Source organism: Panthera pardus, unplaced genomic scaffold (genome assembly GCF_024362965.1).
Source record: "Panthera pardus isolate Hobbes unplaced genomic scaffold, ASM2436296v1 HiC_scaffold_24, whole genome shotgun sequence".
NCBI lineage: Eukaryota > Metazoa > Chordata > Mammalia > Carnivora > Felidae > Panthera > Panthera pardus.
Genome location: NW_026526810.1, coordinates 60509019 through 60536161, shown reverse-complemented (window position 1 = coordinate 60536161; position 27143 = coordinate 60509019). Strand labels below are relative to the sequence as shown.

The 27143-nt window shown below is 37.6% G+C and overlaps 1 protein-coding gene across 2 annotated transcripts; it reads right to left on the bottom strand.

Moving 5' to 3' along the window:
* Positions 1–917: 917 nt before the first annotated feature.
* ARHGAP11A (Rho GTPase activating protein 11A) lies at positions 918–19663 on the bottom strand. 2 transcript variants are annotated; one of them, XM_019442647.2, is made up of 12 exons: positions 18763–19663; positions 15412–15482; positions 13216–13312; positions 12270–12523; positions 11460–11623; positions 11150–11296; positions 10541–10615; positions 9564–9728; positions 6567–6696; positions 5749–5857; positions 3819–3957; positions 918–3426 (listed from the first exon to the last, which is right to left on the bottom strand). In XM_019442647.2, exons 1-12 carry the CDS (start codon positions 18889–18891, stop codon positions 1859–1861), a joined length of 3048 nt encoding a protein of 1015 aa, XP_019298192.1. In that variant the 5' UTR covers positions 18892–19663; the 3' UTR covers positions 918–1858. The 2 variants fall into 2 exon arrangements, with proteins under 2 accessions (XP_019298192.1, XP_019298193.1); XM_019442648.2 differs by having other exon boundaries at positions 6567–6642.
* Positions 19664–27143: the final 7480 nt, after the last annotated feature.

The window sequence follows — 27143 nt, the reverse complement described above, 5'->3', positions numbered from 1 at the left end:
ATATCTTCATGAGATGAGTAACATCTCCACTTTAGATAAAGTGGAGAGATTAATTCTAAAATTTAACTTTACTGACTGTACAAGTTTCTTACTTTCATAGTCTTCCTATACTGCTGGCTTTCACCTAACAAAAATGGGAGTAATATTGGATAGTTTTTTAAAAAATAAATATCTTTCATTATTAATCTCTCAGAAAAGCCACTAATTCAGGTAATTGTACCATTAATCTCCCATGGCTTCTTACTGAATTAGTCTTCTGATTCAACACTTCACCCATACCCATGGATATAAAATGATATTAATACATCTTTAAAAGTTTATCCAGAGGGAAGGTGAAATTTAAAAAATTGCTCTGAATCAGACAATATCTATTTCGAAGTTTATGAATGTTTCCTATCTCGACTTACTATCAGAAATATCATAAACAGCCGAAATGAATATCCGGTTTATATCACAAACCTGTTTTGATGTCAGATAAACATGGTATTCATATCTACAGGCTTTCAGTCTTTATAGAAGTCAAATTCTTACTGGTAGTGAGAAAGGGTTGATTCCTAGGTAATAGACAGGAAATCGCTTTGAAATAAAACAGGTGTACTGCTATCAAGTAGAACGTGGTCAAGCAGACATCTGATGACTCTGGCTGCTCTGAGTAGATTTGCAATGCTGTTCTATTCTGCTCCACCGTCTGAATGTGACATTCTAAAAACTGACCTGTAAAACTATCTTCAGTGGTTTGTTCGGCCTGCAATATTCCTTCCTCTAAAACCTAGAGAATATCCACCATTGTTGCTATTATTCTTTCCTTAAAGATTATTAACTTCTAATAACTTAAAATACAAATTTAGATAGATTTGCTCAACAATTTGGTTCAAATTCTAAAAGGTATTTTGAATTTCATTAGAGATTCAGACAAGTCATTTTCCAGAAGGTTACCTTTAATGTCTATGCTAAATAAATAACATTTACACACCAGACAAAACCATCATAGGCTTTTATAAGAATCAAAAGTTAAGAATCCAAGCTAAATGTACAGAGGCACATCACCTATTTTAAATTATAAAATCAAGTATGTGAATGTAAGAAATCACCTTGATTAAAAATTTCCAAGCTTAATTATTCCTCCTTAAATAATTTTAAATCCTATATTGGACAAAACAGCTACAAATATATTTGTGCAAATTAACTATAAAACATAGTATGGCTCAAAAGTCATCGAATATTTCTGCAGCATCTTTCCCTAAGAGCACACTTGAGTCCTTATTCTGCTTTAGCCGTTATTCTTCGTCCAAGGGAACCGGCTGTACACATCTACAGACCATATAAACCCAATTATTCTGCCCCAAATTGGAATAAAAGATTAAGTTGCTATTGAAGCAAGTTAATTTCTAGGGATTCTGGCATAAACCATAAATATCAACGGAATTCAAGAAATAAGACCTGTAGGGCTTATCTCTTCCCTTTACGGGTTAGAAATTTCTTGTAGAAACCTTCTCTGACTCAGGAGGAATAACAGGAAATAGTCACAACTCGTTCACTCTTCCTATCACACTTAAAAATAAAATTCATACAATTTTCAAGAATTAATTTCTCATAAACCCAGCCAACAACTTCTTTCAAAAGGTAAAATGTAACCTCTGCTTGAAGAGATCACAATACAATTACAAAATTTAAATACTGCCATAATTAAGAAAAACAAGTCATTTATACAAGCATAAGAATTCAAGTTGCTTGTGCACTGAAATTAAAATCTATCACTTAACCTTCCTGAGCTAACAAACCAACATGCAGATTATCCTGCAAGTCCTATCACTAACAGCTAATTTTATTTACATTAACAAGTATTAACATCTACCAATTACAAGTCTACAGGTTTACTCGTTGGTAGTAACTGAGCTTTTCCGATGGGATTTTTTGGAGAACCTTTATACCAGACCCTTTCTTTTTCTGATGGTTTCCTAAGGACTCTGCTATTTATCCCAGGAGAAAAGCCCACATTATTATTTACAACAGATTTTAATATGTCATGATTTGTCAGGTCATCCAAGGGAACCTTAATTTGGCCTCTGGACACCACTTCCTGTTTACAAACTCTGGTAGACCCAAGAGAAGCATTCGTGGAGTCTGGGGGCCTCTTGGTCTTTGAGAAAGATTGAGAAGTTAACTCCATGCTTGATTTCAAAACTGTATCAACATTGGACTGTCCACACCCCATAAACTTCTGTTCTTTAGGACCTGATTTGGTATATGAAATCAAGGAATCTTTTGATGTACTTTCCATACCAGAGGAAAGAGCACTGTCACAGCTCACTGACTTCACCAGAGGAGAAGCGGCATCACCAAGACTCGCCAATTTGTGCCGTACAGGTTGTCTGCTATACTCCAACAAGGAGTTAATCCTTCTGACAGACTGACGAACAGGTGTACGCTGAAACTTAAGAGGTGACTTTGCCTTTGTTCTATTTGGTTCATTTAAAGAAAGCTTGTTAAACCACTGTATGTGGTCTGACACATTACCACGCTCTGTCATCTGTAAGCTTTCAGAAACCGTAGCGCTGCAGGTTTCCACCAGCGACTGCTGCTTAACAATTCTCACAGGCCTGCGTTTGGACAAGTTTGTTATGTTACACGTGATGGGCTCTGAGGAAGAAGTGCTAGCTGCATGCTTCGCCAAGTTCTCTTCGATCATATTCTCACTCTCCCTTAATTCAGGATTTACTTTATCCCCCAGAGACTGCTGTTCCTTTACGTGTTCATCACTAGGCAACTCTTGCTTAACTGAATAGTCTTTAGGTATATTTGAACAAATGCTTTCTTCATGTTCAATCTTCACATGAGTTGAATAACATTTTACAGTTGCTTCTCTATCCAAATTTTGAGTTTGATGGAGTGAGATGTCTCGTTCTGAAAAACTATGTTCTTCTTTACCAGTTTGATGTTCATTTGATTCTATCACAGTCAAATCATTAGTCTCAAACAGATTTTTCTCTGGACTGTATTCTGTAGAAGAGGTTTCATTTAGTTTTACTTTCCCCACATTAGTTACTGATGACTGGCTGTGATTTATCAATACATGAAGATTACTTCCAGATTCGGAAAATGCTTTCTGAATTTTCACCAGAGTCTCTGTGGTCAAGTGATTTTCATCCCCACTAAGAGAGCTTCCAGTTACACTGTTGTTATGCTTATCCTGTACATTAGAAAGGGTGCGTTCATATGAACTAACAGGTAACTTTTCAACTGAAGTATCAGGCTCCGAAGAAGAGCTTTCCACCTCAAGATTTCCCTTGATTGGAGAAACTTCATTTGTCACCATTTCTTGAAAACCGGAATTAGTAGGTCCTGTCCAAGACATCCGGTAACTTGTTCCATCTAGACGCTCTGGGGTTAATAAGTTCTCCTCAGACTTACTGATCTTTTTTGAACCTAAAATAAAGCAGTTCAGTCTTTTTAATCATTTATATTTGAAACATATTTCAAATATTATTCAAACACATGGCATATAAAGGTATTAAGCATTTAATTTCAATAAGTTAAGGATTTGTGTTAAAAGAATAATTTTTAGTATAAAAACGTCAAACTTTTTGTATTTATAAGCATCCTCCAATTGTTCATACAAAAATACAATCCCAATTCAAACATTTTTACTTTTCAAACATGAATTTTCAATTTCTAGAAGAGTAAATTACTTAATATATTTTACCATAAAAATAATTGAAGGTTATATGTTAATTACGTCTCAAGCTGGAACAAATTTTTCAGAAAAACAATGAAAGTAGGTTTTTTTGCATAAAACTAACAATACCATATAAATGTACCTTTCTTTGTTAATCTTTCATTAATATCTGGGCTAAAAAGGAGACCTGTTTTTACAGATTCAATCCTATTTTTTAAACTTTGTTGATTTGCAAGTCGTCGACCAACATTTTCGTATCTATCGACACCAGGACACCCGTTCTGTAAAGAAAAGAAAATTGAAAATGTTTTGGTTAAGAAATAAATCTAGTTAATTCAGGATATTAAGACCAAGTAAAGTTTTTGTATTTATCAAAATCCTCTACAGCTGATTGAAAAATGTATAAAAAATTGAAAAACAATTTGTAGCCAACACAAATTTACTTGCATGCATGTTGATGAAAACTGTAAGCTTTTGACTTGGCTGTTAGTTGATATTTTATGATCTAAAATAAAAACAGCCTCACATATTCATTAACTAAAAAATTTCTTTCTTTTGTGAGGACTCTGAGCCAGGGCATGTTCACAACAGTGAGTGAACAAAACAAACAGACCAAAATCTTCACCTCACAGAATTCACATTTTAGATGGGGTGATTTTGATCAGGACAAGAAAAACCGTAGATTATTTTGTATATTACGCAATACACAAGGTGAGAAGTGCTATGGCAAAAAGTAAAGCAGGGTAAGAAGGCTCTGGAGTGAAGAAAGGTGGGGCTGTCATTTTAAACAGAGTGATTGGAAGATGACTGGTGAGTAAAGAAAAATGTGAAAGGGTAAGAACCATGAGGATAAAAGGGAGAAGAACATTCCACAGAGAAGAAAGGCCAGGACAGTCTCCAAGGCTGAAGTCAGGTCTGGCACATTTGACAAACAAGAGGCCGAGTGAGCAAGGGAGGCTGACGGGAGGAGGGCTCAGAGAGGCAGGCTGGATCCAGTCCCGTGGAGAGGCACTTGTAAACATAAGAATTTTACCTTTTTTTCAGAGTGAAATGAGGAGTCATTGGAGGATTCTGAGCAGAGGAGTGACAGGACTTCACTTGGGTTTTAAAAGAATAATTTTGGCTCTAGTATTGCAGCAAGGTAGAAGCAGGCAGACCTACTAGTAGGGCCTTATTGCAGTAATCCAAGCTGGAGATGACAGAATTTAGAGAATGGTGGAAATGTAGTGCCAGTGACAATTGGTCGATCTGGATATACTCTGAAAGCAGAAGATACACAAGATGCCCTACTGGTTTACACAGGATGTGAGGAGTCAAGAATGCCTACGTGGTTTTTGGCCGAAGTGACCAGGTGAGTCGCCATATGTGAGATGGTGAAGACTACAGGTAAGTGTGTGGTTGGTGGGGAGGGGAATGACTGGAGAAAGAGCAACAGTGAAGAAATGCATCTTGAGAGCTCTATCTGGGACAGGTTACAGGTGAGTTGTCTACTGGATGGACATCCAAGCAGAGAAGTCAAGTAGGCAGGTGCTAAACAGTCAAGTTGTTCAGGAAAGCATTTTGGTCTGGAGATATACATTTGGAAGTCTTAAGCAAATATAGGACATTTAATGCTAATGAACACTTTGAGTAGAAAGAGAAAAGAGAAGTCCAAGGACAAAGCTTTGGACACTCTAATGTAAAGGAATTAGAAACGTAACCCATGAAGAAGGAAGAAAATCATGAGTAAAAGTGTCCCTGAAGCAAGGAAGGGAAGTATGCGAAAGAGGAGCAAGTAACCAGCCAGGTGAAGACTAACAAGGACTGATCACTGGTTTGAGCACCACTGAATTCATGGATGACCTTCAGAACAGTTGCATGGAATATTGGGGATAAAAGCCTCACTGGAATGAATCAGTTTAAGCAGAACAGAAAAGGAGGAAACAATCAGTATTGATTCACATGCAAGAGTCTGGTATAAAGGGGAGTAGAGAAGGCAACTGTGGCTGGAGAGACAGGGTAGAGGGTCTTTCACCACCACATCTACACTTTATGCTAATATGAACATCAATGAAATGGTGAAAGACACTTACTAGGTCTTTGCTACTTTTCCCCAGACTAAATTTCAAACGAAGAGATCTTCGGACCTTTTCTTTACGACTGATCTTAGGAGAGAAGCAGCCTGCTTTTCCCGATTCCACCCTAAAAAAGAATGGCATTTAAAAATGTCAGCATAAAAACTGGAGGCATTCTCGCAAAATGAAATTTTCAAGTCCAGAGCAAATTATATTGCTAGCAATTAAACAGCATAATAATTTTCTAAAATCAGTTAAGCTTTGAGATACCATGTATGGGGGCATCTCGATTGCTCACTCAGTTGAGTGTCTGACTTTGGGTCAGGTCACGATCTCACGGTCTCTGAGTTCAAGTCCCACATTGGGCTCGCTGCTGTCAGCCCAGAGCCTGGTTCGGACCCTCTGACCCCTCTCCCCCCACCCCCACTGGTGCTCGATCAAAAATAAACAAATGTTTAAAAAAAAAAAAAAAAAGAAATACAGTATAGGAACACATTATATTTGTGTATAAAGAGGCCTCTCCTGTTTATCTCAAGAGTTATTTAGTCACTTATAAACCAGAATCATTAGAACAGACTACCTTTAAATTAGCAGGAAATTAAAAAATTACACACATCAACATACAATAGGATTTTAAGCAAGCAAGTGGACTCAAATTAAGACTCTTTCTCTGGAGTATATACAAAGGGCACTAATTAATAAGACAATAAAGGCAGAGAGAATTTTTAAAAATTATGATTCAAACATGTTTCTCAGCAGAAAGACAAACAAAGCATTTTATTTACTATATACACCAAATGTTTATCCATGAAAACAAAATGTCCTGGATGTATTACCTGCAAATTTTTTTACTTGCAATCCTCTTACTTCGCCTTAGCACACTTGTACTGATCGAATCGTTTCCACTGATGGCTACAGGAGAGAATGAACTCTGAGCTGACCCTTCGGGGCTTGTATCAATGTGAACTATAAAAATAACCACATATAATACACCACACATACTTTCTTTTCCAAGTGTAAAATATTAGTAGCAATTAGGTTTAAAGTCTTAATATCCAACCCTAAGCAACAACAAAATCACATAATTTCTGGTAAGAAACTTCAGAAGCCAAATAAACTCAACTCAAAAAAAAAAAAAAATAGTATCAATTTCTTACTTTAAATTTTTTGTTGGCAATTAAGGGTCAGATGAAACATGACTTTTATATCAGAGTTTTACTTTAAACTCGTTTAAGAATACAAGGGAGGTGTGAGCACTATTGCAGACTGGAGAAAGAGCAAGCTTTCCAGACAGGCAGACTTGAGTTTGTCCCACCACTTACTAAATAGCTCTGAAAATGGACTTCTACAGTAAATATAAAAACTACTGTTATATATTTATATATGAAATGTCTAGCACAGTACCTATGTTACACAATGTTAATTATTGCTATTACCAAAAATGAGCTACTGAAAACAATTTAGAGTCTGAGTATCTAGTATGTACCTGGCTAGCCAACTGCTGTCTACCTGCCTCTGTTCAATATTTCTGGCAAACAAAAACCAGTTATAAAACATGCCTAACCACTTGGCTACAGCCAAGTTCCATGCTAACAATAAGTGGTTACAACAGCTCATTCTGATTAAGTTATTTAACACTATACCATGAAACTATAATAAAAAATTAAGGGAAAAAGTTATGAACCAAGGCTCTATATACATTTGACTTATATTTGAATCAAGTCCAGGATATACTCAATAAACATGAACCCTCTCAACTCATCACCTGTATTGATAAAAAATTCACACAGGTCCCCAAACAGAGACAGCATGGTTTTTTTTTAGTTGCAAAAACAGGAAGAAAATAATACAACCATTACAGAGACTTCTGGGTACATTTGGCTGACAAAAATTTTAGAGGCCAATGTAATGTAGCCAGTGTGACATAGGTAGTTTATTCTAGAGCTGTAGTCTAATCTTGAAAATATATCAGTGGTCACAAGGAAGCACGGCCAGAATATAGGGAATAATGCAAAGTCATCACACATATAGGAAAAAAATTATAAATAGGTAATTCATGGATTATAGATTACTATAGCTGCCTTTATACATTAAAAAAAGCATCATAGCTATTACCCAAAATTAGAAACCAATCTATTTTCAATTTTACAGACAGAATTTATTGAATTGTGGCTGAGAAAGTGTGGTCAAAGAAAAATGGTGTTAAAATAACAGGTTATTGAACTTACTAATTTTTTTTATTAAAAAAAAAGTCATTGAAGGGAGGAGCCAAGATGGCAGAAGAGCATGGAAGTTCTTTTTGTGTCTCGCATCCATGAAAAAAATCACTGATTGAGCAGGCTCGTACTGAATTTCCAGTAACACAAGCAGGTTTAAACTATGTTTGGGGAGCTTGGAGAGAAGGAATCAAAAGGTTCATTTCTTGGGGCGCCTGGGTGGCGCAGTCGGTTAAGCCTCCGACTTCAGCCAGGTCACGATCTCGCGGTCCGTGAGTTCAAGCCCCGCGTCAGGCTCTGGGCCGATGGCTCGGAGCCTGGAGCCTGTTTCCGATTCTGTGTCTCCCTCTCTCTCTGCCCGTCCCCCGTTCATGCTCTGTCTCTCTCTGTCCCAAAAATAAATAAAGGTTCATTTCTTGGGGCAGATGTTATAATGCTTATAAGCAGAGGCAGGCAGAATTACAGCTCACATTGGCCATTTGGGAACAGTTACTCCAAAGTGGAAAAAACCTTAATTAAGAAAACAGTAAGTTAGTTTAAAAGAACGTAAGTCTCTAACTTCTGAATACTCAAAGAAATACAGACAGAGCCTTAGAGTTCTTATCATTACATTTAAACCCATAGAGAACCTGTGAAAGACCATAAAAAACAAGTCGCTATTCTGTTCAACTTTCTAATAAAACAAACAAGGAAAATCTGAACTTTTTGGATAACGTAAACAAAAAGTTTCTGGGAAGAAGATCTCATCATTTAACTAACAAAGTCAAAGTAAAATTCTCAACATTAACTGAAATTGAAAACCTGAAAGAATCAGAGATCACTCATATTTTGACGAAATGTGAGACAAATCTGAGATGGAAGACTCTGGGCTTAGTTAGAATTTCATTTCTTTTTGGGCTGATCATAAGGTTAACTTGTAAGACTGACTATGAGCCAACTTGAAAGAGCCAACTCAATCTAAGATCACACTAACAAAGATCTGATACTCAAATTAGCAAAACTCAGTTGTTCTCTGGAGGCTCTGGTTGGCCACATTAGAAACTCAGAGGTCATTTGGAAGAAAATGGCAGGTCAGTAAACCATCTGGAAACCATGCCACAAGGAACAGCATAAACAAAGTTTTTAAAGCTTTTATAAAAGCTACTTGAGTATAAAACTAAAAAATCCCACCCCCCCCCCCCGCCCTTCAACAGCAACCATAATTGTTCCTCCAATACCCCACTACTCTGCCTTTAGAGAAAATCAAACTGGCAATCTCAACAGAAGATAGCAACACAGCCCTAGCAATAGATCAAGAAGTAACTAAAGTGGTATTCAGGATGTCCCGTCACCTAGTATCTGAGCGCCAGTGCTATACACAGAAGCCCAAACTCTCACTCTGAGTTATTTATCCTAACTTTCAAACAGCATGGTCATAAAACATATACACATACACATAATAATACTGAACCAGTGTCTATTTTAGAAGTTAGGGACTTTATAAAAATTCAGAGATTTGATAAACAGAATAAAGCCAAAGCTCCTAAACGGGGTGGCATTAATATGAAATAGCACTTTGCCCAGAATAGGCATTCATGTTAACGTTTACAACCCAATTATACAAATTCTATTTGCTACCTGATGCTGGTGTAGAATTGTTGAAGAGATTAGTTGGCAACAACTCAAAGTTAAAATTGTGCTTGATTGATTTCCTTTTCTTACTTGAGAAACCATGAGAAGACTCTATTGGTAGTTTACGCTTAGCATTTGGTGTAAGATTCATGGGTGATATAGGTAGCTGAGCTGAAAAAACAAAAACAAAAAAACAATCATTTGTTGTTTCTCCCACAGAGTTGATAAAATACAAAAGCTTCTAATAATTTCTTCTTATAAAGCCATTACTTAGAGCTAACCAAGGAATGAGGGAATATGTTTACATTATCAAATATATGTTATAACTAAATTAACACCATCCAATTACTTAAAATGAAAAGAGGAAAGTCACAAAGAGGCAAGATTAACAAACAATAGTAACTTAAACCAAACAGACTGAAAGATGTATATAATCCACATTAAAGAATATTAACATATGGAATAAAATCGTAATCAAGGAGTTCAAATAAACTGATCTACTTATTAGTTCTGCTTTTCATCATAAATGAGTATTAACCACTAAATTTCTTCAATCTTTTCTTCAATCTGAAAAACAAAACAAGTGATCATATGGTCTATTATTGTGTTATTGGGCCGAATAATTTCAGCCACAAGCAAACCAAGATAAAAAAAATTGGAAGATAAAATAATAAACTTCTGGTTCTAAACAAAAATGAGATTGGAGCTATTTTCACATATTCAATAGCATCCAACTTACATTCAACAGAAAAGCATGATTTAGAAGACTAAAGATATAACTAGAGACTAAAAGAAATTCTTAACTACAATTTTGGGTTCATTATATCCAATGTAATTAGTAATGTCACAACTTAGTATTAGAGTACAGTATTTCCACTGGAAATAGTACTTGGATTTGATTAAACCAAAATAAGTTATGTTATGATTACTTTTTACATAATATACAGAAATTTTCACTTAAACAAAAAATATATAATACCTACCAGTTCTTTCCTGTTGAGGCGTAATAGAGGGTGTTCTGTTAGATTTAAGTTTATTTAATGCTCCACTAACAAAATCTGAAATGCAAAGCACATATATTATCAATTATAATTCAACATTTACCTGTCACCAATAATTCATATTAATATTTGTGGTTTTCCAGCATCTAAGTTTATGTCAGCTTACAATGAACCCCTCACTCAAGTCATGTGAGTCTGTTTACCGACACAGATAGATTACTTCCCTACACAAATCTTTCTTCATAGCATCCTTCTTATCTACAATAGGATACAAATATTCTGACCCTCTACCCAATTCCCCTAGCCTCTACCCGTTTTTCAAGAAGGTTCAGTTTGACTTCTTCTTTGGAGTCCTTGACTCCAGGGAACTTTTTCCTTTGAATACCTCTCACGTTTGTGTAAAGGTTTAGCATTCAATACTAAATTGTATTGTCATTTTTGCTTTTCACATGCATGTGTCATGTCTTTCCAACTATGCTGTAAGCCCCCAAAAGATATATACCACAGCTTAATCTTTATTATATTTAAACACATTTTAGATAAAAGCATATTGCTGTACCTCCACAAAACAGGACTGCCACTACCCCTTACCTCCTACACTTTGTCTTGGCTTTCTCTTATAGTCACCAGGAGTTTCACATTCACCTTCTTCAAAACCTTCTAATGATGGAGTAGCACAGAAACCATCAATACCCAACATGGCCGGTATCTTTTCCTGGATAAAATCTGGAACATGCCCTAAACAAAAACGTTCAGAGTTAACATTTTTTCCTCCACTTTCACTCAAAATGTTCAGATAGTATACATCAACTTTCTAACAGCTGTCTTCACAGTTCACTTGGAGGAATATGGGATCTCCCTCAAACAACTCCTGTTATTTAATAAAGCAACTACATCTTACCAATATCTGATGCATGGTCAATAAGGGTCTGTACCACTGCAGCCTGTATTCGGAGCTTTTTTTCTGTGTTAGCAGACATCTTCTCATGTCCTTCACTTGTCTGAAGAAGGTTTGGTGCAAATATTACTGCAAGATTGCTGCTATCCATCTTATTCTCACTAGACCTTAAATGAAACAAGGTTTTTCTTAGATTGACCCAGAGAAAAACAGGGAGTTAATATATTGGGCACACTTTGAAGACTTCTTACTTTATCAGTCAAACACAAGTCAAAATAGTTACCCTTTGTCTACCCATCTATATGACTGGCTTGAAATAAGACATAACCAAAAATAGCTCCTGTGTGTGTGCTTAAATATATATCATAAAAACCATGCTAACCATGGAGTCCACACTTTGGGTTTCCATGCAAATTGAACATGTATATTTGGTTTTCAAATCCACACACAGAAAAACTGTATTAGAAGGCTACAAGCATGTCCAGAACAAGGAGGCTCACTGACAGCTGAGAGGGGGGACAAATTTGAGAAGAAAAGAAAAAAAAATTGTTTAAAACACAGTCATCTGAAGCTATTCAGTGGACAAAGACTCCTACTGACACCAATAAGCCATTCATAATGATGATGTTAAGTCAGCGAGAAAATACTAAATCGTTCGGTATATTGGTTCTTATATTATACAGGATATACTTCTTATAGTAAGGAGTAATTTTTTAAGAAAAATTTCCATTCCAAATGTAATTTTAACTTATTGTCTATAAGGGTAAATCAAGCTGATTAACAAACTGTCATTTCCTAAGACTTATTACTTACCTAAGGGAAACACTCTTGAGAAAGTTAAAGAAGTATCTTAATACATCGGTTGTGTGGTCAGTCATGAGACAGGAGAGCAGTAATGTAGCTTTATTCTTCTCCTCTGTTCCTAACTGTTGAGCTTTGAAAAGTGCTTCATGCAAATCAACTGGAAGAATGGGCTCCGGCAATTCCCTGAAAAACTGCTTAAGAAGTCCTGCAACATCACAAGGTGGTGCAGAAGCCAGGCAACTTTCACCATGATCCAGTTTACTCTGAAATAAATAAAATAATCTTGAGTATTTGAGGGCTTAAGAGTTTACTGCAAATAAAAATATCCTTTCTTATACTCTAGAGAGTTTTCTTTAATAAATTTCTCTTGGGGCACCTGGGTGGCTCAGTCGGTTAAACGTCCGACTTCACCTAAAGTCATGACTTCATGGTTCGTGGGTTCGAGCCCCACATTGGGCTCTCTGCTGTCACACAGAGCCTGCTTTGGATCCTCTGTCTCCCCCCCTCCCCTAAAAAATAAACATTAAATATGTATATTAAAAAAAATAAATGTCTCTTAACACTTGTTTTACTATACACATGCCATTTTAGAAGGCTAAAATTAAAAAAACATTTCCTTTCGTATAGTTTATAGCAATAAAGGACCATGAATTTGAAATACTCTGAACTTTTAAAGCATTATATAAATAGATCGTGGCAATCATTTCACAGTATATACATATAGCATTAAGTTGTATACGTTAAATATTTGTCAATTATATCTCAGTAACACTTAAAGCATTATATAAATGCTGCACAATTCCTTTTAGAAAAAAAGGTTCTTCTGCCATGAAAAAGGCTATTTGCAAATCCAATTTCTATTAGTAATTCATGCAATAGTTCTAAATATTTAAATTCTAAAAACCAAATCAAAAAGTGGCACAAATGAAAAATAATAGTTCAATAATATGCTTACCTTTAGGGCTCTCAGACGAACAACAGATCCTGATTTCCTAAAAAGCCCTTCTGTATGAATATGCTCTTCTAAAGATGTGCAAGCATCAACAAGAAAACTGAAAGAAAGAACTCTTTTCAACTCTTTTCAGAACACATCTAACTAAATCCTATTCTCCTACCAAAACACATGAGCAGACTAAGTACTGTCTTTAGAAGCTTTGGTGTCAGAAATCCCTTCAATCTTTGGGATAAAAAGGTTACCTCTAGTTGTCTTTTTTGCTTCCTAAGTGGTTTATGGTCCATCTTTTTATCCAGGACAACTTCAATAAGCTGCTTAATTCTACATCCTTCTCAATCCTACTCCATTTCTCTGCTTCTGCTCACAGCACAGGGTGTGTCTTTTTCACTGCCCCCACTTCATATCCCAGTCTCTCTCAACCCTCTCCAATGAACTCTCACCACCATTACTCCAACAAAACAGCTCTCAACAAGGTCACCAACCCATGGTCAATTGTCTTCATCTTGTTTGTCCTGCCAGCATCTCACACACTTGACCACTCCCTGCTTTTCTGGAAAATATTCTTTTTCATGATAACTTCGGGTTTTCCTGCTGTCCCCCTAAGTGCTCCTTCTCAAACTCCTTTCCTGGCTCCTCTTTTTCTGCCATACCTCTTCATGCTAGTATAACCCAGGGCCCTAAGGCCTTCTTCTTTTCTTTATCCTCTCTTCATGTGTAACCTTGCAGAGAATACATAGCTTTAAATATTTACCATCTACTACACTGGCCCAAAAAAAGGCAACATGTTTTTCTCACTCTAACATTACCTCTCAGAAAAAAAGTCAAATATATCCTAGTCCTTACAATCCTTCTCATACTTAGAAGTGTGTGCTCAATTTCTTTATACTGAACAATTTGAACCATCGATGTTGGCTTTAATAGTTAACAGGTGATACCAACAAGTAAGAATAGATGTTAGCAGCAAGCAACTGATAGCATTGTACTGGTGCACAATGGCTGAGTGTCCCAGGGGGCGCCTGACAGAATTTAAAGTTTGTTTGTTTAAAGTGGGCATAGAAATTACAAAAAAGATTTAGTCATCATTACTGGGGATATATTTTGCAATTCTAAAGGTAGAAAAGCATAAGCACACCTTTCATAGGTCATTTAAAAAGCAAAATAGTAAGTGCTCACCTTACAAAGATTGTGAAGTGTAGATTGTTAATCTACACTTATATGCTGAATGAAGGAAAACTGTTCCAAGGCAGCAAAGTATTCAATAAATGCTTTTGTACAATGCATCAGTTAAAAACCTAGGTTACTGAACAAGAGTAGCCAGAATAAACCCTACTTTGGATAGAGGGGAAATGAATTAGTAAGACCTAAGATAGTTTCCTTACATGTGTCTTTCAACTATTTAAGATGTAAACTTCCCAAGTAATTTCTGATGCTGTTAGTCTAAAAGGTTACTTTTAAATAAATAGTAAGTGACATAGAAAAGCTCAAGTGTTACATAATTTGTATTCACAGATACTATTGAATGTTATCTTAAATATTCTTTTATCCACAAAAGAAAAAGAGAGAGAGGGAGACAGACAAACCAAGAAACAGGCTCTTAACTAGAGAACAAGCTGATGGTTATTAGAGGGGAGGTAGGTAGGGGGATGGGTGAAATAGGGATTAAAGAGTACACTATCATTATGAGCACTGAGTAATGTATAGAATTGTTGAATCACTATATTGTTCACCTGAAACTAATATAATATTGTATGTTAACTATAATGGAATCACAATTTTGAAAACCTAACAAAATTTAAAAACTTGTATAGGAGAAAAAAATACTCTCATCCAACATTTCTAAGACAGAAAAAATATATAAATTGTAACTGAATTTGAAATTCAGTGTATTACTGAATATAGTCAGAATTGCAGCAAAAGAATTAGTATAGAACTAAACACTCTTAGTAGAACAAAAATAACTTGCTTTTTAACATTTAATTTATTACTGAACCTTAAATTCAATCCTAGGAATGAACAGAAATTAAAAAGTTAAAATATGTAAAAGTTTAAAAACATTTCGACATTACATTCGTTAATGTTGAGAAATTCAATCATTTGCTAGTTCAAAACAAATGTGAAAGAGTCAATCAACTATTTCTTTTTAAACGCTCAAACACCAGTTTGAAATATTTTTTCTTCATCTCAAACTTAGCTTACCTTGGAATATGTCCATATTCTGGTACAACAGAATGGGGCAATACATTAAAAGGTACTCCAAATATTTTACCCTAAAACGGCAAATTCAGTTATTCTAACACAAATATTAGGCATAATATAAGTTTTCTTAAATATTAAGCAAATTAAAAACCTCAGAAAATTTTTAAAAATTGAAATCATCAATCAAGACAATGAAAACAATTACTATGAGGACATTTGGTAAAAGGTAACTACTATACATTAAACATCGCTGGTGCTAGGAGTACAAAAATAGTCAAGATAAAGTCATTGTGGGTGAGGGGATGGGTGAGACAGGTGAAGGGGGTTAAGAGCACACTTATCATGATAAGCACTGAATAATGTATAGAATTGTTCAATCACTACACTGTATACCTGAAACTAATGTAACACTGCATGTTAACTGTATTGGAATTAAAATTAAAAAAAAAAAATAGAGAAAGTCATTGCACTGAAGCAATGTAATGCATTCCATCAGTTTCCAATCCCATAATGGAAAATCAATCCAGTTAATGCTTAAAACAAAATTTGGCTGAAACACTAACATTTTCTAAAAATACTACAGGTTCTTTCAGTAACCTTATAAACACTGACCTTATACTTTCCTTCTGTCACCTTATAAATACTAAGATGAACAAAAGGTTAAATTGATAATGGTAATTCTTGTCACTCATTGAGTACTTCCTAAAATTACATCAGAAATGGTTATTTTTAGACCTGATCTTCTTTTCCACACTTGGTGGAAAAGTGCTATTCAAACTATGTTCTAAAGTAACCAAGAAAAGGATTCTTCTGCAAACATTTAATTCACATCTAACTACTTTGAAAAATATTTGTGAAAAGTCACATTCAAATGTATTACTCATATTCAAACTTAATACACTGAAGATCCAAGACTAAATCTGTATGTTACATACTTGTGAATAAAGAATCTGCCACTATCTTTGTGCATACATTCAAACTTCTTAAAAACGTGTTACTGATTAAGAAGGTTGTAGTTTTGCCCTGGATTTAAAAATAAATACACGCGTGTATATATCTGCCTATACAGAATTGGATGAGTGGGTATACCCAGTCTCATAAACATTCATTTAGCTTAGATGCATCTGCTCTCCATGAATGCTCTTGACGCACTTATGTGATAAGAGCACCTTATTTACCCTTACATTGACAAATATCATTCAGCTCTGTCAGCTTTTCAACAGAGTAACAAAATCTTGCCAGTCCTTTTCAAGCATCTGGCTCCATTCAACTGGTGAATACAGAAGGCAGTACACGATAGTGCTTAAGGGAGCAGGCTCCTAGTGGCAGGACTGCCAGGTTTCAAACGTTGGCTCTTCTGATTATTAGCTGAATGATCTTGATCAAATTAATTTTGTATGCTTCGGCACCTTCACACAGGTCCTCAGTCACAGAGTTACAGAGAGAATTAAATGAATTAAAAGATGTAAAACATTTACGGTCGTGTCTGACATTGAGTAAGCATTCACAGAATATGTGTTGCTGTTAGAATTCCCATTTCAAGGTGAGCTATTAAAAAAAATGTTAGTGTGGGAAACCCCTTATTTGGGTAAATCAGAATTGTCTTGATACTGGACAACCAAACAAAATGCAAAAATCAGATGCTGAAGCTGATTATAAGTCTAGAGATATCTTAACATACACAGAATTCAGGGTTTTTTCCTCAAGTCTATTATTCTCAACAATGGACTCACAGTAATTGCTATAAGCTCATAAAATAAAACTAACAAGATGCTTTTTAAACTTTGTGTATTGGAGTATCATTTACAATGTACTTAGTACCCACCCCATTCCCCACCCCGCACCACCGTTTTAGAATTAAGATTCAGAAAGGGTCAAGGGGGATCAGTAAGTTTTATAAGTAAGTCAATAGAATGTACTTAGAAAACTACAAGAAATCTAGTTGTCAAATATTACTCATCCTGTTTCCATTCCTATAACACAACCATCTTCTGTATTTCTTTCCCCAGAACTTACCGCTATATCTGTGGCTGCTGCTTCATGTTTCCTACGGTCGCACTGCCCATGGCCACTCTTGACCTTAATATTTATTAGAATATTTTTATTACAATTTCTAGCCTGACTACCCATTAGGATCTAGACCAATGACTGCCGTAACAACCATCATTAGCTGAATATGTGGCATGTGACAGGCACCGTGCTAGTCCAATCTACAGATCTTACCATTTTTAAATCCCCTAAATAACCCAAGGAGAGATATCATTATTCCCATTTTATAGAGTAGGAAACTGAAGCTTAGGAAAATTCAACAAACAGCCTAAGATCACATATCTAGTAGGGGTAGAGCAGGATTCAAACTCAGGTCTACCTGACTCTAAAAGTTGGTACTGATTTTAAGGGGTGAAAAAACTCTGACACAAAGTCTTTCATACACTTTCAAAACCAACTACATTTGAGATCTTGGAAAACCAGTTTTACAACCAAAAAAACCACTCCAGTTTTTACATATAAACAAGTATGTTGCCACCAGCTGCAAACAACAAAAATTACTGTCTCCAGAATCTATAAGCTATTAAGAGGTATACAAATTATTTTTATTACTAGCTTTCTTATCCAAGTACTTATTTTTTTTTTCAGAAATTATAAACTAAGAGCTGTGCAAATCTTACTAGCTTTCATCTCTAAATACTTAAAATAGCTTTGTATCTCAAAAAAAAAAAAAAAAAACAAGCAGCAAGCTTATTTTTTTTTTCAAATTAGTAAATACAGAGAGATTATCTGAAGTCTATTTCTAATGTTCTGTCACACCTCCTCTACTGACTTATTTAGAAAACTTACTGATCCCCCTTGACCCTTTCCAAATCTTAATTCTAAAACGGTGGCGCGGGGTGGGGTGGATACTGTTTGTCTCCCTTCCTAAGATCTACTTGGGAAAATACAATAAATTGGCAACATCTGGAGACATTTTTAATTGTCAAAACTGGGATATGCTACTGGCATCTGGTGGGTAAAAGCCAGAGACGCTGCTACACATCCCATAATGCACAGGACAGCCCCCACCTCCCACCCCAAAGAATGAATTATCTAGTTCCAAGTGTCAATGTTGCGAGGTTGAAAAACCTTGCAACTTTCTCAATGATTAAAAATCCCTGTAAAGAATCAACAATGTCATTCTTTAAATTTCAGCAGTTGACCATCTGGATTCAATCAGTCACGCTTAGCCACGTTCTCTTTCGGATCCTTTGGATCCATACAGAATGAACATCTTAGCATGACCTGTAATAAGTGATGGATAGGGTGGGTTTTTTGTTTTTTTTTTTTTTTAACACAAACCTCTTTCCCAGAACCTACCGCTGTATCCGTGGCCGCTGTTTCATGTCTCCTACGATCGCACTGCCCACGGCCACTCTTGACCTTAATGCCATAGACAGCCCGAAGCTGCTGCAACAAGGCCAACCTCACCAGCCTCCGATCCCACATCCCGGACACGTCGCTCACTCTCCGAGGCAGGATCTCAGTTCTGACCCTCGTTCGCCACCAAGTCTTCCAATTTCCAAACACTCTCAGGTTTGCGCTCCGCTCCGCTGCCTTCCGGCCAAGTCTGGCACTGTTCCGGCCCCGGACCCCAGCCACTTCCACGGCTTTTCCCTCGGTCCTCAACCCACTTGCACTGACCGTCTTCTCCTACTTCCCTCTGATATAGCCACACCTCACTTTTCCTTCACTTACACCGGCCCTCTTTCTTGTCACTCGATCTTTTCGGCTACTTACACAAACCTCCCTTCTTTCTTCCTGATCCTTTCGGTTCCTTGTACAGACTCCTGTTACCAGCTTCTCAGCACTTCCGGCCACTTCCTAAGATCCAGCTTCCTCCAATCCTTCCTTCGCCCTCGTCTCTTTCCCAACGGCAAAACACGACCCTTCTCCTCGGCCTTCCTGCGCTGGCAGGCTCAGCTGGACGTTCGTCTCTCAAGTCCCCGTCCCCAACCCCAGCCCAGCCGCCGGACCAGCCGGCTGCTCAGGCGCCTCTTCCAGTCCCGGTCCCCGCCCGGGCTGGTCGCCGCCGTCACCCCGTTTCACAGGCTGCTCTTTCCCTCCCCCATCAGCCTGCCTACAGCCCCCGGCAGGCACATCCCGGTCTGCTCACTGAAGCCACGCAACTCTCCTCATGCCTCCGCCCTCACCGCCTCTGCAGCTCCGGAGCCGCAATCTTTCCACCTTCACTTCCAGCCCAGGCTCAAATGGCAGCGCCAAACAGCGCTCCGCGCTCTGATTGGCCCGTTTCTCATTTCAAAATCAGGACCTCAGAGAGTGGCCAGGAGCTGCCTGTCTAGTAAGACGCGGAAGGGCGTGGTGGGCACAACTAAGAAATGTGAAAAGAGAGAGAGAAAAAAAGGTGAGTTCCATTTGCTCCTCCATAGCCGTATTTTTGGAGGAAGGTACTGTTTCAAGCTCATTTTAATATATCTGGCCTGCGACTGAGACAATACATTCGGGGAAATGTAATAGACACCCCATTCTCATTTTTTTTCAGAACTTGGCGGAGGCTAAAGGCCCTGTAACGGAGAAACCGATTCTACGGGACCCGAAGTGAGGCAGCCTGAGTTAGGGTGTACAAACGCTGATCTGGGTACCCCTGAAGCAGGGCCTTTAGAGGTTACTTCGGCTCTGGAAACTGGCCCGTATTTGAGGAACTGATGGCTCAAATCTTAGCGCATAGGTAGTTAAATACACAAAGAAGACCTGTCATGGGAGAGTTGAGTGCGCGGGGCGAGCGAAGTCTTCGGGAGGCGACAGCTGCAGAAGCGGCATTCGTTGGAATATGCAATTAGGAGGCCCGCTCCAGTCCCACACGCTATCCTGTTGACGGACAGTACTGCACACCCCCAACTCTTGTCCCTGGGCTGCTGATCCATTCTCAAACGTCAGCGGTCCCATCAGGATGTTCTCTTTTTTCTGGGATGTAATTCATTTAGGGGAGGACACATGGACTCAAGTTAAATACTGGCAATGTTGCGTACGTTTACTAGATCACCTCTCCTCACCCGCACGTAAACTTGGGAAGAACAGAGACAGAGCTGTATCTATTTTATCCGTTGTTGTATCCCTGTCGCCTAGCAGTGCGCATTTCCCGAATGAATGAATTAAGTAGAGAACATTTTGCTAGAATCATTTTGCCCCCTTAGGAGTTCAGTCCTTAGGCGTTCCACCTTGCCCAGCCTGAAGAAGATTCTCTGAAGAAATGGGAATAAAATGGAAGTGAAGCATTGTACCAACTGTTTATTTAGCGCCTACTATGCAATATGGTGTAGGATAAAGAGCAAAAACAGTTTTGGGGGCGTTGGGGAGGAAAATATTAAGTAATGATATTAATGAGGACATAATTATCCACTGAGAGAAGTGTAGCAAGGAAGGGAATACTATTCTATGATAGGGTATAATAAAAGATCCTTGATGCGGGGAGGAGCAACATACCGATGGTTAACTGATGTGAAGAATCAGAAATTGGCAAAAAGGTGGGATGGTGGAGTGGAACAGCGATCGAGAGACAAAGGCACTGAAGAGGAACCATCGATTTTAACAGGATCCGGTGCATCAGAGACTAAACCGAACCTATTCCTACTCTTTTCTTCTTGCTTCAGAAATGACTTTAAAAAATGACTTATGTTGTCTTTAACCTCCTCCCTCCCTCAAACTTGACATTGTTTTGGATTTTGGATATCTCAGCTTTCCTTTTCTTAAAAACCTGACACTGCTGTTGAACATTAAGCACCTTTTCTATGTCATAATCCTTTTTCCCCAAACTGAGCTCTTTGATTTTGTTTCTTTTGTCTCGTTTAAGATGGAAGTTACTGGCTCTTAATGATACTAACATAATTACTTATTTGCCTTGTCCATGTACACATATATACACACATACATATATGTAAAACAATAATAACAATACTGCTAAATAAGACTGCTGAATGAAGCTTGTTTCTTTTTTCTTCAAAAATACTCTTTTAAATCAGCTGGACATAATTCTCTTTGGTTATATATGGATGTACCATGGTTTATTCAACCAGGCCCCTATGGATAGATATATGCACCATTTCCAGCCTTTTGCTATTACAAAAAGTTCCTTGTGCATACACAATATGCTTTTGCTAATGGACCGTTAGCACAGAGTCCTACAAATGGGATTGCTAGGTTACAGCATAAAAGAACATGTTATTTGTTTAATATTGTCAAATTCACCATCATAGGCGTTACACAATTTTGTATTCACATTTGTGAAGTATGAGAGTTCCTGTTTCCCCACGGCCTCTCTAATGGAGTCGATTTTGGCTAATTTGATAGGTGGCAAATGGTGTCTCATTACAGTTTTGCATTTATCTTTTTATGAGTAAGGTGGAGCATCTTTTCAAATGTGTACATACAGTGAAGTATGAGTTTTAAGGAATGTTGGAGATCTACAGCTATGAAATGAAGGGAAACAAGCAAGGCCCAAAAGAATGTGTACAGTATGCTCCTTTTTGTGTAAGGTGGAGGGAGGTCAGAAATACATACACAAATAGACACTTGCTTATATTTTCAAAAATAAACAATGGAAAGGTAAACCAAACTCTAATAAAAATGGTAACCAATAGAGGGAGAGCAAGGCCTATTTCCTATCAGATAACCTTTAAAAAAAAAAATTTGGAAACTTTGTACATATTAGCCCAATATAAAACAGGTTGAACTCTTTTTAACGACTTTTATTGGGTTTTTGCTTTGTGTTTTTATTTGTTTAAATTATAATCAGTCTCTTCCCTTAATGCTCTAGATTCTGAGTCATCCCTTAATGCTTGGATTCTGAGTCATCAGAAATGTTATCCCCACTCCCAGGTTATAAAGGATTTCACTCATTTAATTTTTCTAGTACTGGGTGGTTTTTCTTTTTTTTTAAAAAAAATATGTCTCTGATCCATTTGCAATTTATCCAGTGTAGAATAAAGAATGGAATTTTCTCTTTTTCCATATGGCCATCCAACCTTAGACATTTTCATTTTCTCTCACTTCAGCAGACTCCCACACCTACCTCTAAAAGTAGCAAAACTCTACTACTGAAAGCCCCATGGAGTACAGATGGTCCCCAATTTGATTGTTCAACTTCAGATTTTTGGATTTTATAATGGTATGGAATGCATATGCATTTGGTAGAAATCATTCTTTGAATTTTGAATTTTGATCTTTCCTGGGGCTAGCAATATGCCGTGCGATACTCTCATGATGCTGGGCAGTGGCAGCGAGCTGCAGCTCCCAGTCAGCCACATGATGACGAGAGTAAACAACCCATACACTTACTATCATCCTTACTCCTACAACTGTGCTGTTTTGTTTTTTTTTTAATGTTTATTTTTGAGAGAGAGGGTGAGCAGGGGAGGAGAAGAGGGAGAGGGGGACCGAAGATCTGAAGTGAACTCTGCACTGACAGCAGCAAGCCGGATGTTGGGCTTGAACTCAGAAACTGTGAGAGCATGACCTGAGCTAAGTCAGATGCTCAACCGACTGAGCGACCCCGGCGGCCCACACCCATTCTGTTTTTCACTTTCAGTACAATATACAATAAGTTACATAGGATAATTTATTATAATTTTTTATAAAAAAGGTTTTGTGTTAGATTATTTTGGCCAACTGTAAGCTAATGTAAATGCTCTAAGCCTGCTTACAGTAGGGTAGGCTAAACTGTGATGTTCAGTAAGGTGTATTAAATGTGTTTTTGACTTAATATTTTCAACTTAAGGGTTTACCATAATTTAACTTCATTGTAAGTTGAGGAAAATCTGTACATTGGGTAAAGGGGACATCATCTTTATTAAAACATTAGACTTTGCTTTTGGTTAGTGCCACCACACGGCACACATGATTTTCTTTATCCATTACGTCACTTAGCTCTCTCTTCTGTGAAATCAAGTGTCTGCTGAAGTACCTCCCTGAACCTGCTTACTATATCCTCGCTTGGAAAAAAGGTGACTTGTGTAGCTTTTCAAATCAGATCCAGAGCTTTTCTCTGAAAAGCCCAAATGATTATCCTTGAAATCACTGCCTCTGAGGCCTGGCACATTGCACAGACACAATTCCACCTATTAATAAAACAGAACCACTTGAGGAAACATCTGTCTTAAATTTGAACTTGACCTAGGTAGAAAATAATACAATGCTCTCAGAGCCGAACTCTGAGATGAAGGACAAGAAATGTCAAACAGGGACGCCTGGGTGGCTCAGTTGGTTAAGCGTCTGACTCTTGATTTCAGCTCAGGTCATGATCTCATGGTTCCTGAGTTTGAGCGCTGTGTCAGCTCTGCACTCTGTGCTAACAGTGTAGAGCCTGCTTGGTTTTCTCTCTCTCTCTCTCTCTCTCTCTCTCAAAATATATAACCTTAAAAAAAAATTTCAAACACAGAGTAATAACCTTCTGAGACCTGTGAGTGAAAGAAACCAATACAAGTTTCTCTTTAGGAAATAATTTGTGTTCTGGAGCAAGAACTTTTTTTTTTTTTTTTTAAGGTAGGTAAAATGAAATGGAAAAGGTAATGATGGATATACCAAAATGACTAAATGACTACATAAAAAGTGTAAGTATCTAAAGACTTAGGAATTTTTTGGTCTTTTACAAAGCTAAATAATGGGAAGCTTATAGTGCTTTCAATCATAGTACATACTTGATTAGATAAATTATTGTGTACCAATTACCAATTGTCAATATACTTATTGATTTGGAAGATATTCAGGATATAATTTGAGAAGTAGCAAGACAAAATTGTCTGTATAATATGATTGCTGTTCTTTATATGCATACATGCAACAAAAAAAAAGGAAAGATATTAACAGTGGTTATTTCTCAATGGCAACATTGCAGTGACTTTTGCATTCTTCTCTGTGCTTTTCTACTATCATCATCTGAATTGTTTTATAATGAGTATATTGTTATAGGTTGAATTCTTTCCCCTCAGAATATATGTTGAAGTCCTAACCCTCAGCTTCTCAAAGTGTGACTCTATTGGCAGATGTACTTAGTTAAGATGAAACCATACTAGAATAATGTGGGTCCTTAATCTAATATAACTAGTATCTTCCTAAGAAGAGGAGACACAACCATGTGAGGCGAGAACACCATGTGATGGTGGAGAAAGAGATTGAAGTGTTGTGTCTAAGAACCACCAAGGATTGATGCCCGCCCACCGGAAGCTAGGAAGAGGCCAGGTGAAATCAACACCTTGATTTCAGACCTCTAGTGTCTAGAAATGTGAGAGAATAAATTTCTGTTGTTTTAAGCCACTTGTTTTGTGATACTTCATTACAGTAGCCCCGGGAAACTAATATACATGTGTTACCTGATAATCATTAAGGTTATTTCCATTTTGAAAATTAAATGGAGTTATAATCAATATGAAGGGAGATGATCTGTGAAGGCGCAAAGTTGACTTCTCACAAAACGTTTCCTGATGGTTATGAGGAGCAACTCTAGAGCCCTCTAGAGCAACTCTAGAGCTGCTCCTGACAACTTATTTGCATGCCTTACCTTTCCTCCTCTAGTTCTAAATCTCTCAAGAAGTCAGGGACTAGGTTCATGTTTACTTCCCACAAAGTGTAGCCCACAGCTTTGAATCAAGTTCTCAGTGAATGCTTTTTAAATGGATGGATGGATGGATGGATGAGGAATTCCTCTTAGCAAGAAAAGCTTTCAGCCACCACTCTTACAGAGTAGGGTGAACAAACTAACAAATGAAAGCAAGAAAAGGCCTTGAGGTGAAAATTAAAAGACTTTAGACTTGGAATGAGAAGAAGGCAGGCGAACCTGAAGCTCTACATATCTATGTGCATAGACTCCAGATCCCTAGCTCTGTGGAATGTTAAAAAGCAGATCCCCATTTGATAATGAGTGTGGGGATTTAAACCAGTGTCCTTGCCATGAGATCTCTAGGGGTCTTTAATACCGTGGTACTGAATTGTTGTTGTTGTTGTTTTCTGTCATTTCAAAGCACTTGGTTTGCAGAATTAACCTTGGTGCACTCTGCCCCATGTTCAGCTAAACCTGTTGAGAATACCCTTCAAGGCTGATCTTCTCATTTTCCTGTCCCTGCACCCACACTGTGTCTCCAAGCTTTAGTCAAATGTTTTTACGGTCCCTCATATCGAAGAAATTTGGACATGATTGTAGATCATGTATGTTTTTAATTATTGTTAAAAGAAAGAAGATAGAATGAGTATGAGGGAAGTATCTTCTGAAATCACCAAAGGTCTTTCAAAGACAGACATTCCATCAATCTAAAATGTCACTGGCAATGCTTGCTTGACCCTTGGAGTAAGCAGACAAGGAGAGGTTTATGTCAGAATAAGGCAGGCATAGTGTGTTGTTTGGGCCTTCCAAGAAGCAGGCACAAAGGCATGATTAGATGTGCAAGAGATTTGCTGGGGGCAATGTTTGTGAAAGGTAAAAGAGGAAGCAGGAATAAGGGGACAGCTTTACATCATGATGCAGGTCTCACACCTGCAGGGAGAGGGAGGAAGGGTTGGGTAGGACGAATCAACAACTAGCGCAGTTCTGAGAAATTTTGGCCTGGCTGAGAGGGTATTCCTCATATACAGTCATATGTGAAAGAAATCCTGTACCCCATAGGAATAGAACAACAGTTGTAACCCTAAGCCATTAGCTGATAGTGGTCCACAATGCAAATACCATGGTGGATCTGGAGGGCCAGCAGCTGGGACTATCCACCTTTATGCAGGAAAGCAGAGGGGTGAATGTTTATGACCCCACAGGGGAATGAAGTCAGATGACCAGGGTTTGAATTCCAGGTCTAGCATTTAATTCTGGGTAGTTATCTAACTTGTCTGACCCCCCAAATTCCTCATCTGCAAAATGGAAATTATTAAGGTATCCACCTCAGAAAGTTGTGATGAGAATAACATGACTCTAAAATTCTTAGCATTTTTTCCTGGTCCAATGAAGACCTCAGTAAATGTTAACTATTATTATTACAGGTACTTAGAGCTGGCACAAAGTCATAAGTCTCAGCCCTCAGGGAATTCTGACATCTGGATGAAATGCTGAGAGGTGGGAGAAAGTCCTTACCCTGTGTGTCATACTGTGTATGGAACTCTTCTCCAGAATCTTTGGAATGTGATCCTTTTTCCCTGCTTCTCAGAACAAAGGCTCTCTGATGAACTTCACTTCCAAATGCTTAATATAAGAGAAAAGGAAGCGGTCCCATTTCCCTGCTATATTGACAGGACTGGTGTGGGGATCCCCCCCCCTCCACACACACCCCACGTTGGCAAGTTTCCCTTGATGAGTTTAGCGTATTTATCTGTGTATCTTGTGTACCTCTTAGGGAGGTCAGTAATGCTGTAAACAGAGGAGAGCTCCTGGTTCAGTCATGCAATTTACAGAATATTGAAAAGGTCATGGCAGTAAAGTACATCAGTCTAATTCACAGAATATATGAGGCATTTAAACCCTAATGCCTTGACTTTTGGTTAGAATTTATGGATGAGAAGAATGAACTACCTCAGTACATTTTTATAGCCAAAATTAAAACAGGGTGGATTCACTTAACCCCTGCCAGCAGCCTTAAATTCATTGAACTACCTTCTGTGTTCAGAGAATTCTGTCTCTATGGAACTCAATATTTTGGGAAGGAGTTATTTCCTTGGCACCTTCCCTGAAGAAAAAGGAGAGACAAGACATGGGTGATAATAGAACCAGC